The 15834-nt window shown below is 47.0% G+C and overlaps 3 protein-coding genes across 3 annotated transcripts; 2 read left to right on the top strand and 1 right to left on the bottom strand.

Annotated features, from left to right (window-relative positions):
* Positions 1 to 204: 204 nt before the first annotated feature.
* Positions 205 to 2292, top strand: rpl22l1 (ribosomal protein L22-like 1). Its single transcript, XM_076761349.1, has 4 exons — positions 205 to 233; positions 1424 to 1537; positions 1765 to 1886; positions 2090 to 2292. The coding sequence occupies exons 1-4, from the start codon at positions 225 to 227 to the stop codon at positions 2232 to 2234; spliced, it is 390 nt and encodes a 129-aa protein (XP_076617464.1). The 5' UTR covers positions 205 to 224; the 3' UTR covers positions 2235 to 2292.
* A 4414-nt stretch (positions 2293 to 6706) lies between these two features.
* Positions 6707 to 11656, top strand: slc7a14b (solute carrier family 7 member 14b). The gene is made up of 7 exons (XM_076761636.1): positions 6707 to 7007; positions 7378 to 7614; positions 8068 to 8285; positions 8378 to 8524; positions 8833 to 9041; positions 9138 to 9922; positions 11259 to 11656. Exons 1-7 carry the CDS (start codon positions 6707 to 6709, stop codon positions 11654 to 11656), a joined length of 2295 nt encoding a protein of 764 aa, XP_076617751.1.
* Positions 11657 to 12954: 1298 nt separating this feature from the next.
* cldn11b (claudin 11b) lies at positions 12955 to 15656 on the bottom strand. Its single transcript, XM_076761750.1, has 3 exons — positions 15197 to 15656; positions 14437 to 14601; positions 12955 to 13696 (listed from the first exon to the last, which is right to left on the bottom strand). The coding sequence occupies exons 1-3, from the start codon at positions 15420 to 15422 to the stop codon at positions 13437 to 13439; spliced, it is 651 nt and encodes a 216-aa protein (XP_076617865.1). The 5' UTR covers positions 15423 to 15656; the 3' UTR covers positions 12955 to 13436.
* Between the last annotated feature and the right edge of the window lie 178 nt (positions 15657 to 15834).

Here is a 15834-nt window from a genome sequence, read left to right as displayed (position 1 = left end):
ATTGCGGTTTAAAATGAAGCTGACAGACACGATTCACGGTCAGGACCTCTGCTGGGAGCTGATGACCTCCTCACTGGGCGTTAATCGAGGCATTTCCCAGGTCCGTGTGTGGAAATGTTTATTTCTGCTGCCTTCGCCATATTTGGTAAGGGCGTTCCACGCGGCACAAACTACGTCACTGCTGCGTCAGTTCCGGTTCTCTCTTTCCCGTCCGACTCTTAAACATGGCGCCGGTAAGCTCAGCCAGCTCCTCCGTAATGTTCGCAATTTGTCGTTAATCTGTTTGCCGTTTTTACTGCTTCTAGTCAGAATAAAGTAAACTAAAGTAAAGCTTTGATGATAGCTATGCTTTAAACCACGAAGGGTTTTAGAGGGAAGGAAACCAGTAAGCTAGCAGAGTTAGCATTAGCTTCTCGTAGTCTTGACGTTAGCTTACACGTGTTCCATTCATCAGTCTACGAGAGGAGGCCTGTGTCCGTAGAATAAATTATGATTTCTTTCGCATTGGTATTTTTTCTCATTGTATCTGGTAACCTTGATGCATACCGTCAGTCTACGTGTAATCTAAGGCCTACTAGTCAGCTCGGCACAACATAGATATTAGCTATTCGTATAGTTTATCGTGTATTAGAAGTCAAACCATCAGTTTTACAACTACATGACTAGCTAGCTGTCACCATGTTGGATGTAGCTCGACTGTGCGTGCTGATTGAGAAGTTTTAATCTATTGCCATTCATCCTTGTTAAACGAGTCAACTCAATAAAGTTTAAAACGTTGTTATGAGGATTTTTAGTTATTTGTCTTAAGTCTGTGTCTGTCTGTATATGACATGGTGTATATATAGCCTATAGGCTGACCAGATGACCCCTTTAGTTCCACTTTAAGCCCGTTTAATTCCCATACATTTCTGTTAATTCCAATGGAAAGATTCCGCCTTAAATATTCCAGAATTTTACAACCCCACCAGCCACCTCTGGCTGTTATACTGACAAAGACCATTTTCATAGTACTAGTCAGTTTTTACATCTTGAATTGAACAAAATGTCTTTTAGAGTGAATTTCATAAATTTCTGCTAGGTTTTTTTTTATGCCTCAGTAACTTTTATATAAGGTGCTATTATCTAATTGTGTTCAGGAGTAGAAGTATGGTAATATCATAATCTCTTAAGGACTCTATTTGAAAGGTTTACTTTGTGATGAAGAATTTGGTGCACTAACATGCAGTGTGTTGGTTGAGATTAGGGACCTGATAATGTTTTTATATATTGAAAACCAGTGAAAATTGAACTCGTGCCTGGCAAAACTCAAGTAAGCACTCTGACTGGAATTACATAAAAGGCAGCCGACCAGTAAAAGTTGGAGTAATGAGCAACAGATGAGATGTGTGCTGCTGCTCACCTGAAGTTTTGTTGTACCTCACAGATCAAACAGAGGAGGCCAGCTGTTGGCAAGAAGGCCAAAAAGGGAGCTACATGGAAGTTCACCTTGGACCTGACCCACCCTGTGGAGGATGGCATCCTGGACTCTGCAAACTTTGTAAGTCTTGCTGCGTTTTACTGTCGTTTGAACTGAGGCAGATTTTTTATGCAGCTATACTTAATTATTATTTAACACCTTATTCTACACCTAAATCAGACCATGAAAGGGTTCATGTAGTGATCTTTGCAAGCAGCTAACCCAGTGTCTGGACTAGGGCCCCCTTCCCTAGCTCCTGATTGACTAGGGTTCCCTTCCCTAGTGCATCACTGTGCTCTGTCCAACAGGAAATCTTTCTCAAAGAGAGGATAAAGGTCAACGGAAAGACAGGGAATCTGGGTAACACCGTCCAGGTCGGCCGCATGAAGAACAAGATCAACGTCACGTCTGAGAAACAGTTCTCCAAAAGGTGAGATGAGATGAGCTGCAGCTCTTGAACTGAAGGCCAAAGTTTCACTTGACAATCATGATTATAATGAAACCTCAGTGAACAATAATTACTCAAATCAAAACACTGCTGGTGCCTGCAACAACAAGTTATTACAGAGGATAATAGATTTTATTGCATTTTGACATTTCTGGGACTCAACGACCTCCACCTCCCTCCACCAGGTATCTGAAGTACCTCACAAAGAAGTACCTGAAGAAGAACAACCTCCGTGACTGGCTGAGAGTGGTGGCCTCCGACAAGGAGACGTACGAGCTGCGATACTTCCAGATCAGTCAGGACGACGAGGAGTCGGAGGCAGACGAGTGAACAGCTGCCTGTGTGCCAGCGACTGGAGCACGACAGCAGAATAAATGTGGAAAAAGAACATTTGTGTCCTGTGTTTTTATTGTCTGCACACAGCAACGCGCGACGGGAGTGTCGACTCCCACATGGTGTGGTGGTTCACACGCCGAGCGACTGGCACAAATACATCAGTTGGTGAATGAAATTCCTTGAAAAAACCTGCATTGCCGTCAAGGCGATGAGGTAAGGATGGTGTTTTTATCTTTTAAAAATCCCTGAAACGCCACACAATCAAAAGGTTTCCAAAGACAAATTTACAGGGCGATGCAATAAGAATACGGCTGTTTTTATTAGATCATTTTAAGAAAAATAATCTTACCTAATTTCACTGCCAGTTTGCATGTCAAGGTCTGACTGGGGAATTTAAGGTATTGCAGTACTGACAGGTGTTTGTATTATTTTGTCCAGGTCATTTATATCAATGAGGGTTGGCTACATAAACGACGTAACACTGCACAGTTCAACAGCACCACAGAGTTGAATGAACATTTCTCTGAATCAGTTTAACATAAACTGAACATAAACATTCATGAAGGCAGATTTATTACAGAAGAGTCTTTAGATTTACCTCAGTGTACCTAATAAATTGGCACCTGACTGCACTGGAGAGGTTTGTCCATGCACCCTAAGGTGGATGTGAAGCAGTACACTAAAAGCACGCTAGGTGGTGCTACAGGTGGTGTCTTTATAAAGGCGTCACTCAGACCAAAGTGACTGCTGAACATGACAACTTTCACTGTGTTTAATCCTTTTGGTTTCCCGTCATGAGAAACGGAACACGTGAAAGCTTCATCAGGACTCATCAAGGCAAACAGCAGTAATGAAAGTGCACTCAGTGTGTTTGATGGCAGTTTGTTCAATAACTGTACAATATCAGTGTAATATGCAGGTTATAAAGCAAAAAATACTGTAGTGCAAAAGTAATGCTAATGCTCATTAGCATCTTAAGAATGAGTCTTCACTTTGCCCACATATCCCATGAGTCTTAGCCATCAGAGCCTCATGGGAGCTGTAGTTGTTCAATACTGACAAGATAGTGAGAGTTTACATTTGCAGAAAATATTTATCTGTGAATCCATGGACAGAAACTTCAGGCGTGTTTCAGCTTTACAAAAAATGAAAGAAAGAAACACTAAAGAAGGAGAAGAAGACGCAAAGAATTATTTTTCATTGTGGAATCCTGAAATCTCGCACAGGTCAGACTGCTGTGCTGCATGAACTGCTTCAGGCTGCAGACGAAAACCTTTATTCCCTTAAACAGAAAAGGATGCTTCGCTGCAGCTCGGTGTGTGTGTGTGTGTGTGTGTGTGTGTGTGTGTGTGTGTGTGTGTGTGTGTGTGTGTGTGTCTGGATTCACTCCCATTAGCTCATCTGTTGCATATAAAGCACGTAGCCTCAGGAATGCATCCACCTTCAGCTGCTCTGCAGTCAGCGGCGGCTGGTGGCGTCTCAAATGTGCACATAAAGAAACAGTCAGTGTGTTTTCTGACAGACAGACAAACAGACAGACAGACAGACACTCAGCGACTCACAGTCCTCATTTAAAGCACACAGATGAGAAGATTCAAGGCCAGTGATGTTAATGGAAGTGTGGTGCATGAATGTGATGTTTTCTACCTGTGGGATGAAAATCTTCTCTTTTTTTCTGCATTTGTCTTGTGCTGATCAGTCCATTCAAAACTCCATAAGAAGAACTGTTAAAAAAAGATGTGATCAAAGCGGAACAAGTATCTCAGAGATACGAGTTTTTACGTACCTCCCCCGTCCAGCTGCTGCTGTAAACCACTGTTTGGTTTTTCAGGTACTTTCCAGATCACAGCATCCGTCATCAGAACCACAATGAGATTCATTTCCAGGAAGTGGCTCCAAGCAGATGAAAGCTGTGTGGAGGTCAGGACTCTTCCTTTAATTAAGGTGGTGCTGGAGGGTGGAGTCAGCTTCATTCTGCTCCCCTAGAGATGCAGATCTCAAACCGAGATGTCTGACAGGAGGTGATGATGTGAGACCTCGATGAGACCTGTTTTCAGGCTAAAGTCACCTTCAAATGACTGAAATGATCTGCGAGTGTCTCTTGAATTAGACTCAAGAACATCCAGTCCTGAATCCAGGACTGGATCCAGGATGCAGGACCAGAACTAGTATGAACTGATCATGAGGTGATGTTACAACATTTGGTTGAAAATCAACCAATAAGAAAATCTGATCAGTTCCCAGCTGCCCAAGTACATCATGACTGCTTCCCGGCCTGGTGATAAATAATGTACTAGAATACACTGGTCCAACTCCTCGTGCCAGAGCTGGTCCAGGTGCTGCAAACTGGATCTGATTATCGAACAGCGTCGGCAGTCAGACGGGTTGAACCAGCTCGTGTTTGCTGCTGAAGGTTTCTGCAGAGAGAGCTCAGGGCGAGTGGAAGGAGTCATTGTCTCTCCCCAAACTGCCCTTTAAACCAACCACCAGCTTGTGTAGACAGCGTTAGCGTGTCTAGTTTCTCCTGTTTGGGACCATCATGTCACCACGTCTGCAGGTAATCGGACCCCGTGTGTCAGATTACCTGCAGATCGCAGTACAGCGCACACTGTACGTACAGCCACCAGCCGTGCAGTGTGGACAGCCTCCATTTTAACTTTCAGAGTACCTGTGAAAACAGTGAAGACACGAGCTGTTCTGTGCACATCGCTCTGGACGACCTTTGTTGAGTCAGAGAGAATGACCCTGATGATCTCACAGCGATGTCATCAGGGTTATCTCAGTTTGGGATGGGGCCCACAAATCTTGTGACTTGTTCTAACAATAATGTCCATGATAATAATGATAATAATGATAATAATGATAATAATGGTGTATGTTCAGTGTCGTCCTGTAAAGAAGAGAGAGCCTGTGAGTGCAGCATCTCCATGACACATGAGCCAGCTCCACCCTCTGATGAAGACTCGGGTGAAAGCTCCAGGAAAGCAGCTGGTCAGTGGACCTTGAGTTGAGACACTGAACTTTGAAGAACATGTTATTTAATTTTAACTTCACTCAGTTAGAAATTAAGATTCATGTCAGCCTGAAGAAGAGGATGACATGACTGCTGCTGGTAGAAAACTGAGCCAACTTTCCATTACACACCTGGTCCATAAACACACAAACACACAGACACACAGACACACACAGACACACAGACACACACACACACACACACACACACACCTGGTCAGTTCCCAGCTCTGCATACAAACAGTAAAGCAGCGTCATCATTGGCAGCACAAAGCTGACTTACACACACACCTTTGCAGCAGCTCTGTCCTCCCTCCTATGAATGAATGATGACAGCAACATGCACCCCCCCCACCCCCCCGCTCAGTCTCAGGTGATCAATAATGCATCAGCCTGATCACATGGTGGCAGGTCTGAATGATTAACGCTGCCGTCTCCTCTCGTCACCATTTCCTGCAGCTCTGCAGAGGACGTGGACTCCGACCAAACGCCTCCCGCGCTTCCTCCGGAAAACACAGCGAGTGAGTGTGTTACCTGTGTGCTCAGGTGTGCCTCTTTGAACTGCTTGTTAGCTGCTTTTACCAGCCTGTTCATGCCTCAGGTAGGAAACGGCCTGTGCTCTTCACTCTCTTAAATCCAACCTGTTGATGTTGATCAGAGCTTAGTCTCAGTTCAGGCCTCGATTAACGTGTGAAGCAGGTGTTTCAGGTGTGGAGGAGCTGGTTCAGGTCTGTATGTGGTTCAGCTTCCATGGTCGAACCTGAAAGTAGATCCTTGGTCTTCATTAATGTTTCAGAGAGGGAGTCTCGCTCTAGTGAGTGAGGAGAGCAGCTGATGGTATCCCATCATCACCTGCAGGCTCACATCATCGGGGCTGGACAGGTACACTTACCTGACATTCAGCTTTTAGTCTTTTGCCTTAAACTTGACTTGCTTCTAATGCTGCACAATTTTGTTATTCTACAAAGCATGAAAGCAAAAGGTACAATCTCTTATTCTGTCATTGTGTCAAACAGTGTCCCCATAAACAGCAAGTGACTAGCTACAGCAGATAATTGTAATTTGGTAAATTATGGGGGATATTTGTGATTTTCTGGGATTTATAAGCATTAAAACAGATCAATTTGGTGATAGAAAAGCTGAAAATAATGATGGTTTCAATAATGTTTATTGTATAGAGTTTGTTTCATTTGTTGTTAGTGTGCTTTTGTTGTTCTCAGATTAAGGTGAATAATTTGAATAAGCCATGATGGTTTAAATGCTGTAATGTAATAATATATCCACTTCATCTCTGCTCTCCACAGTCTGTGAGCTCCATGTGGATCTGTGGCTCCTGAAGAACAAACCTATCAACCAAGAAAGAGGAGGATGAGAGGATGATAGAGGGAGTGACAGAGAAACGGTAGAAGGAGTCTCATTCACAGGTGATCAACAGGTGATCAACAGGTGCAGTGATGGCGGCGTGGCTGGGCCGCCTGTCTCTGGGCGACGCCTGGTTCAACATGTATTCTCGCCTCCTGCGAACCAAACCCGTGGGCTCCATGGGTCACGGCTCCGACGACCTCACCGAGCTCGTGGAGGGGTCGCCGGTCGGGCTCGCCAAGGTCCTGACCACCGTGGACCTGGTGTCGCTCGGGGTGGGCAGCTGCGTCGGCACGGGGATGTACGTGGTCGCCGGGCTGGTGGCCAAGGCGATGGCTGGGCCAGGGGTCATCCTGTCATTTATCATTGCAGCGGTGGCGTCCATACTGTCAGGTGAGACATTGTTTTTGTTCTGCTCTTATTGTGAACAAATCCCACGAAAGACAAAAACCAACAGTGTGTTTGTGCGTCCCTCAACGCCTTCTGACTTCCTGTCTGTGGCGCTCAACTCCAAAGTCATTGGTTCCCACTGAAGACATCAGATATATCCAGTTTCAGCTGCACACTGGCAATTTTTTTTCTTTTTACAAACAAACCCAATTTGTGGGACTATTTTCAAATGTGGATGAATCTGTATTTAGTGTTGAACAGCGAGTGAACTGACGTGACAGGAAATGACAAACACAGATCATCAGTGTGTACTGAATCTGCGCCTGTTGTGTCACTGAACTGTGTTTGTTTATTTCCGTGTTTTTTTCTTGAGGCGTGTGCTACGCAGAGTTTGGTGTCCGGGTCCCCAAGACCACCGGCTCGGCCTACACCTACAGCTACGTGACAGTGGGCGAGTTCGTGGCGTTTTTCATTGGCTGGAACCTGATCCTGGAGTACCTGATTGGCACAGCGGCGGGGGCGTCGGCTCTCAGCAGCATGTTCGACTCACTGGCCAATCACAGCATCAGCAACTACATGATAACACACCTGGGCACGCTCAGAGGACTCGGTCAGTACGAACAGCACACACGTCACTTGTTCACGTTTGCACATTTAGAAAAACCAAGAACATGTTTGTTCTTGGTCTGAAGGGAAGAATTAAATACTGTTGTCTGACTCTGATGCTAATGATGCTGATGAGAATCCCATGTTTGTCAGGAAAGCTGAAAAATTGAGAGCAGAACATGCTGTATTTGCTATATTTGAAGAATATCTACATGCTAACATGTCAGAACGACAGAGGATTCATCCTCTGGGGAATACAAATGTCTGCACAGAATTTCATGGCGATCCATCTCCTAGTTGTTAAGATGTTTCAGTGTGGACCAAAGTGGTGGACCTACAGACCAACTTAAAAAGCATAAAATGCTCTTTAGTTGAGTTAGGTTCTTTAGTTTTGGGAGATGATCTCAGATTGATCGTACATATGTACTCACTCTCTGTATTTGTCTGTGGGCTTCAGGTAAAGGTGAGGACACCTACCCTGACCTTCTGGCCCTGTTTATCGCCCTGCTGGTCACCGCCATCATCGCTCTCGGTGTGCGTAACTCAGTGGGCTTCAACAACATCCTCAACGTGATCAACCTGGTGGTCTGGGTCTTCATGATCATCGCCGGACTCTTCTTCCTCTCTGCCAGCAACTGGGAGAGCGGCAAGTTCCTGCCCTACGGCTGGTCAGGGGTGAGATGTTCAACCACTGTGGGTGCTCGTGTTGGTCTCACTCTTCCCAAACTGAGCGGAAATGAAATAAATGATCTCTCGTCGCTCATCAGGTGATGCAGGGCGCAGCCACTTGCTTCTACGCCTTCATCGGCTTCGACATCATCGCAACGACAGGAGAGGAGGCGAAAAACCCAAACACCTCCATCCCCTACGCCATCACGGCCTCACTGGTCACCTGCCTCACCGCCTACGTGTCGGTCAGTACAGTGACGCTCTGGAGTCATTTTGAACTGTGGAGCCAGAAAATACAAATATGGCTGAGCTGAATTCAGGTGGGATGAGTAAAGAGAGACCCCCACAGTTTACAGCAGGTGATTGGCTGGTAGACCTGTCAATCAAGCAAACACAGCCTCAATCTCTATGACAGAGTACTCATTATTACATCATCACACTGTCATCTTCTCCTGCTGTCTTCAGAATGTGTGGCCTTGAGTTCTGGATCCCTGCAGCTGTTAAACGATAATATCCTCCACCCATCAGCCTCCTCCACCTTTCCCCTCCACAGGTGAGTGTGATCCTGACTCTCATGGTCCCCTACAACCTGATCGACGGCTCGGCTCCTCTCATGGAGATGTTTGCGGTGCACGGCTTCCTGTGGGGGAAGTACACCGTGGCTGTGGGCTCCATCGCTGGACTCACGGTGTCTCTGTTAGGCTCCCTGTTCCCCATGCCCAGAGTCATCTACGCCATGTCCCGGGACGGACTGCTGTTCAGGTGACGAGGCAGGATCCACACACACACACACACACACACACACACACACAGAGTCAGGATGAGCACTGGCTAACTCTCAGATTCACGTGTCTGCAGGTTCTTGTCCCAGGTGTCTGCGCTCACACACACTCCCGCGGCGGCGTGCGTGGTGTCTGGGAGCTTCGCCGCCATCCTTGCCCTGCTGGTCAGCCTCAGAGACCTGATCGAGATGATGTCCATCGGCACCCTGCTGGCCTACACTCTGGTCAGCGTGTGTGTGCTCTTACTGCGCTACCAGCCTGACGAAGAGACCGACACACACCAGTTCGTCTCCGGGCAGGACGTGGACGGGTTGAAGCACCTGGACGACGGGGCCGTCCCCACCAAAGACGACCAGATGCTGATCGAAGGCTCAGATGGCGATGGATCGTCGTCCTACCACGCAGGCGGGACTGAAGGAGAGGGCGATGACTCTGATTTCCACACAGGCCACGCCTCGTTGCTGAAAAGGCTTCTGGGAGGTCACTACTACACCCTGCGGGTGAGGCTGGGGATGCCTGACGCGTCCGCCCGGCCCACCCCTGCCACAGGCCGCATAGTGACCCGATGCACCCTCCTCCTCTTCCTCACATCCTTCCTCCTCTGGTCCACTGTCATCTTTGGCGTTGAGCAGGGAACAGGTGTCAGCGCCGTGTTTTCAGGCCTCATGGCCACGCTCATGGCGGGGTCATTGGCGAAGCTTTTAATTCTGATTATCCAGCAGCCAGAGAGTGGGAGGAGACTGCCCTACATGGCGCCCTGTGTGCCCTTTGTCCCTGCGGCGGCCATACTGGTCAACAGCTACCTCATGCTCAAACTGTCTCCACTCACCTGGGCCAGGTTCACTGTCTGGTGCTTCATAGGTGAGATGACACATTCTTCATTACGGATTCAGTATAAAGTAATAATGCACGACAAGCTGTGACGATACAGAAAATAATGGATTGAAGTGGAGGCAACTCCAATACTGTTATTTTCTGTGTATTACAGACACTTTATAACTATTATACCAAAACAGAAGAAGTAATCAAGGCTGTTCTTAAAGTGTTTGCAGTGTTTGTTTAGGTTAGTTCGGCTGGGGAGGGTCAACTAGTAACATAACAGGAAGCCTGTTTAAACATCATAGACTTACTGTGCTTTCTTTCAAGTATTTTAATTTACTCAGAGACATTTAAGAAGACAGCATCAAAAAAGAAGCATCAGTTAAAAAAGCAGATATGATACATGAGTAAACAATAAGAGAGAAAGCTCAGATGATGATGATGATGATGATGGTGATATCTTAAATTATACTAAATAACGAGGCTTAAATTCAAGCTGTCTGTGATGATTCAGTGTGATTTACAATAACTTCTTCTCCCATATGAGAGAGGAATAACTTTGCAATACAACCCTCAAAAGGCAAGTCCGCTGGAGGAGGATTTAGGGATTTAGGGTCCATACATCTGTCCTGGCAGATGGTTTGAGTTGCTCCAGGAGCTGCACGGTGCTTATTTTTAGTTTGCGTCCATCATAAAGGCTCCTCTGTTCTTTGAGCTCTTCCTGTTGCTTTGTGCACAGTCAGCACAGGTCGAGACTCCAGGACTCATAATGCTGCCATTTGTTCTAAATGATGTGATGGATCAATCAGCCGCACATCTCTCACGGCGCTCATGAAACCACCAGAGTGTCTGTACACGCCGTGTTAAACTCACTCTGTGACCTCGGATAACACGTTCGTTCACAAACCTCACAGCTTAATCTTTTCATCTGTCATATCTTTGGTAGCTCGAACAGCTGTTAAAGGTTTGTCACGCTTACGTTTCAGCAAGTCCAAAGTTAAGCTAGCAGCTTTGAGCTAAATGCTAACATCAGCGTGCTCACAATGACAATGCCAACAGATAATGTTCAACACATTCCTTCAGTGCATTAGCATGCTAACATTTCTAATCAGCACTAATCACAAAGTACAGCTGATGATGGGAAAGTCAACACTGTTCTCACAGTTCATCCACAGTTCACACCTGTTTGGAACATTCCACAGGTAAACGGGTTGATTGGTAACCGGTGAGAGGATCATGATTGGGTATGAAAGGGGCATCCTGGAAAGGCTCAGTCGTTCATGAGCGAGGATGGAGGGAGGTCCACCACTTTGTGAACACATGGGCTGATGCCTCTACCTGCTGCTCTGCTCTGACGTTACCGTCTGTGCTTCCTCAGGTTTGTTGATCTATGGTTGTTATGGCGTGTGGCACAGCACGCTGGAGCTGAACGCCCGGGAGCAGCAGGCGCACGCCAGCTCCTACCAGCGCTACGATGACCACCTCGACGACACCTTCTCCGCCGATGACAACCTGTACCCCCAGGAGCAGGACGAGAGACCCTACCAGGGCTGGTCTGCCCCGGAGGAGAGGGGGTATCACTCCCAGCAGCGGAACGAGGACCAGCAGGAGAACCAGTATGAAGACCAAGATGGAGAGCAGCATCAGAGCCAGTATGAGGATGACGGTGAGCAGCGTGGGTACCAGTCTGGACCAGGAGGCCAGTATGCCAGCAGGGGCAGCAGGTCCAGGGGACGGACCAATCATGGCTTTGATGCAGGTGAAGAGGAGGACTGAACGTTTCATGTTCCTCCAAACTGAAATTATGACAACTCTGAAAGTGCCTTCTGCATGAGAACCTTCAGGACCAGCAAAGTCACACCACAATATTTCACTCTGATATTTACCAACTCAGGACTCGGAGCAGGGTCAGGAACCACACACACATGATCAGGATGTCCTTACTTTGGACGTTCCAAAGCAGGGTGTTAGTAACTTCCAAAGTCACTTTATGCAGAGGTCACGGCTCTGGAGCCCCTGATCCTGGAGCCCCTGATCCTGGAGCTCCTGGGTCTGTGTGTGGCCCATTTGGAAATCCATCCAGGGGACAGCAGAAGGCCGCCAGCGTTGCAGCATTAAACTGAAGTGATCTGCTGTTGAACCAGTGGAGCTTTGCATTCTTATCAGTCTTTATGTGGTTTCTGTTTGCTGCTGGCGTCTGATGAAAGAGGAGCTTCATCCTTCGCTGGACTAGTTTATCCCATGTAGCTTTTTTCACTCACACTGGATGTTTTCCAGGCGCAAATCTAGGAAAATGTGTTCAGTCTGTCTTTGTGAAGCTTCGCCTCTCAGCAGATCCTGGAGCAGAAAGGCTTCTACCAGTTTCTTCTGGAGACTCTCTCTGGTTGGTTCAGCCTCAGTTGGTGGATCCAGAGGCTTGTTGGTGACTGGCACACTTGAAAGGAAACGATGGCTCTCTGGTGATGGCGTTCATTCACAGCTCTGGCGGTCTTTGTGCCGTCCTTCCCGTACCGCTTGTTCATTGCTACTTATCCAATAACATGTGGTCCTTTGGTTCCGCCCACTGAGGTTTGTCTTAACCAATGAGACGACGGCTGTCACCAGAATACAAATTAGTTACAACTCACAGTTCACGAACCAACTCACTGACCCAGCTCGCATTTTATTTTGAAAATCAGAGATTTCAGTGTCTTTCGTCTCTGCTTCCTCTGAAGCCCTGAAAGTAACGTTTGTGTTTGTTCTTCTTGTTTGTGTGAATGGTGTTTACAGTGACTGTTTTTTTTGTGTCGCAGGAATAAATGTCTGAGTTTGGGTGAAATGATTTACTCGGAGACTTTTAATTATTTAGAAACTTTTATTATTTGTAGCACCAGCCAGAAAACGTACAATACAGATACACAGTTGATACACGTTGGTTATGCTGTGAGTATGAAGACTAAAATCGTTGGTACATAAAACAACCTGATCTCAGTCTTTGTTCAACAAAAAGCTGAATTCTCTGTTCTTCAGGTCATATTTTGGAAAAGCGTTCATGCTATTTAAAAAACATTAAAGTTTGCTATATTCAAGCCGTATAAAAACAAAGAGGCTTCGTCAACAGCCGGCGCGACCGAGCCGGTTCACCACCTCAGAAAAGCACATTTAATAAGATAAAAAACATCATTTAGTCCGTATCATGACTGCAGAACCTGCAGAACGTGATCACTGCCTTCATTTCCACCGTACAGGCTGTAAACGCTCTTAATATGTTGTTTGGTTTGTCATCAAAGGTTGATGAACAGGTTTTTTACACTTGAGAAAAACAATCTTTGGCCTGCACAGATGCACTTTTTTCTCTGATTCTATTTGTTTGAAAGGATTTTAGTGCAGAACGTCACCAAATTTCAGTCTGACAGCAACACAAAATGAAAGATTATGAGAAGTGTTGGAGACCTGCTTGTAATGAGATCACCTGAGGAACAGAGGAACAGAGGAGGCCTCAGAGACTGCGTGGACCCGCCGAGCTTTGCAGGCCCTGAGCTTGATGATGAGGATCTGCCGTCTGTGAGCCACATCTTCACACTCGGGCGCTCTTGGCGTGGTTGGCGGGGGGGTCCAGCGGCGTGGCGGTGCCCCCCTGCCTGGAGTAGTAGAAGCTGTTCTCCCTGCGCGGGGTCCCGGGGTCGGTGCCATGGCAGCACAAGATGACGGAGCCGCCCAGGAGGCAGAGAGCGGAGCCCACCCAGCCGGCGTACAGGGAGAAGCCGAACGACATCAGACCCTCCTCCTGGTGAGCGCCGATGGGGAACCAGACGGTCGATATGATGCCACACATGGCTGGAAAAGACATGAGGACAGAGACATCACTGAGGAGACGCCATCTTTAAAGACAACCAGAGAACCAGAGGAAGAAAAATAAACATGAAGTAACATCTGGACATGGATTCAGTACCTGAAGCACTGCTTCATGAGTTTCTGAACTTTGTTTGTCCCTGTCTGACTGTCCGTCCCTCAGGCTGTCCACAGGAACTACCTGTCTCTTCCCACAGGAAGCAGGCCGGTCTGACAGAGGAACCCGGTCCGGATGAGGCCTTGTCTGACAGACCCTGACCCTCCTTCCAGCCTCCTCCCTCCTGCAACAGCTGGGAAAGATCCCAGTGCTGTGGATCCTAAAACTAGTGTCCTCTAAGACCAAAACTACTGTCCTCTAAGACCAAAACTACTGTCCTCTAAGACCAAAACTAGTGTCCTCTAAGACCAAAACTAGTGTCCTCTAAGACCAAAACTACTGTCCTCTAAAACCAAAACTACTGTCCTCTAAAACCAAAACTACTGTCCTCTAACACCAAAACTACTGTCTTCTGACAGTTTTAAAGACTTCCAGATTTTGAAAAAATAAAACAAATTCAATCATTTTTGCCAATTATCACTTGAAATTGTATGTCATGTGTTTTCTGAGTCTGAACCTGTCAACAGGTATCAATATATGTGTATGAGTGTGTGTGTGTGTGTGTGTGTGTGTGTGTGTGTGTGTGTGCGTGTGTGTGTGTGTGTGTGTGTGGGGGGGGTCTCCTCACCCATGAGCATGAAGAGGACGCCGCCCACCCGGGCGCGGCGCTGCTTGACGGTGGAGGTGTCGTTCTGCAGCCTGACGCAGGGCATCGACATGAGCACGAGCAGCATCCCGGGGAGACCCAGCAGGCACGCGCAGATCATCAGCGCACGAGACGTCTGGACGTAGGCTGAGAGCGCGTGAGAGAGCGAGAGAGACGTTTTATATCTGAAGCATGTGTTTGCTCACCTCTGGCAGATAGAGGAATGGGCGGGCGCACGCACGCACGCACGCACACACACACACACACACACACACACACACACACACACACACACACACACACACACAGACAAAATCTCTTCTTTTTAAGTGTTTGAGGCTTTTTAAAATTGGATTTAAAATTCTTTGTGGATGTTTTCATGCTGTGGTTTCTCTCCTCGTGCCTGGGATGAACGTCCATCAGGGTGTGTGTCGTTACGGCAGAAATCAGTTTTTGGTATAAAACAAGCCATTAAAGGACACACAACAAGTTTTTCTCTCTCCAAATGCTCTACATCAGTGTAAACGTGACAAAAATTAACGTAAATTCCAGTGTTTTCAGTGTCTCTCTCTCTCTCACACACACATACACACACACACACACACACACACACACACACACACACACTTAAGATCTTTTCGTACACATTAATCTGTATTTTAAACAATACCTTCAGTTATGTGTGATATAATAATTACTAATCTATCCCCCCCCCCCCCCCCCCCCCCCCCCCCCCGCTCACCGGGCAGGGCGAGGATCTGGTTGAGGGCCACGCAGTGATAAAGCGCCGGGGAGATGACGCACTCAGCCCAGAGTCCCCGGGAGCCCAGCTCGTCCATGCGGACGCAGGTGGCCACGGTGTAGTCGCAGGTCCGGACCCAGTCGTTGGTGGCCGTGGCGACGATGATCCCGACCCAGCCCGCACAGCTCGCCGCGCTGCCGGTGATCTGCCTGCACATGTGCGCCATGGAGCCGCCGTGCGTTTTTACGCGCTCTACTCCAAGAAAAAAAATCACAGGTCTTGAAAATGAGGGATTTTTTTTTTAGCTGAAGACAGTGTTTTTCTCTGCAATTGTAATGAAAAAGTCTTGTTTCTTTTGCAGAAGAAAAAAATATTGTTTTAGTCTGGAAAAAGATTCAAAGCGCAGAAGTTATGTTTGGATCCTTCTCTGCTCAGTTTATAAAGGATGAGAAGCTTAACTGTAGTACTCCAACAGATCTCTGCAGTACCAATTTATAACAAATAAGATATTTTTTCCCAAATGTGATTAAAAGCAGAATTTTAGATCCGAATCCTTTAAAAATTGTAGAAATTAAAACGCAGTCCTGCTGTGCCGCGTTGGTGCGCCCCGGGCTGATCCGCAGAGAAATGCTTAGAGT

This window comes from Chaetodon auriga, chromosome 21 (assembly GCF_051107435.1).
Source record: "Chaetodon auriga isolate fChaAug3 chromosome 21, fChaAug3.hap1, whole genome shotgun sequence".
Classification (NCBI taxonomy): domain Eukaryota; kingdom Metazoa; phylum Chordata; class Actinopteri; order Chaetodontiformes; family Chaetodontidae; genus Chaetodon; species Chaetodon auriga.
The sequence above is the reverse complement of the archived record's forward strand: the minus strand, read 5'-3'. Positions and strand labels throughout refer to the sequence as shown.

Coding starts and splice junctions, on each gene's coding strand:
- rpl22l1 (XM_076761349.1), top strand. Junction 1,538..1,764: donor TCCTGGACTCTGCAAACTTT/GTAAGTCTTGCT, acceptor TCTGTCCAACAG/GAAATCTTTCTCAAAGAGAG. Junction 1,887..2,089: donor GAGAAACAGTTCTCCAAAAG/GTGAGATGAGAT, acceptor TCCCTCCACCAG/GTATCTGAAGTACCTCACAA.
- slc7a14b (XM_076761636.1), top strand. CDS start 6,707: ATGGCGGCGTGGCTGGGCCGCCTGTCTCTGGGCGACGCCTGGTTCAAC. Junction 7,615..8,067: donor GGGCACGCTCAGAGGACTCG/GTCAGTACGAAC, acceptor TGTGGGCTTCAG/GTAAAGGTGAGGACACCTAC. Junction 8,525..8,832: donor GCCTCACCGCCTACGTGTCG/GTCAGTACAGTG, acceptor TCCCCTCCACAG/GTGAGTGTGATCCTGACTCT.
- cldn11b (XM_076761750.1), bottom strand. CDS start 15,422: ATGGCGCACATGTGCAGGCAGATCACCGGCAGCGCGGCGAGCTGTGCG. Junction 14,602..15,196: donor CCAGATCCTCGCCCTGCCCG/GTGAGCGGGGGG, acceptor ACGCGCTCTCAG/CCTACGTCCAGACGTCTCGT. Junction 13,697..14,436: donor CGTCCTCTTCATGCTCATGG/GTGAGGAGACCC, acceptor TGTCTTTTCCAG/CCATGTGTGGCATCATATCG.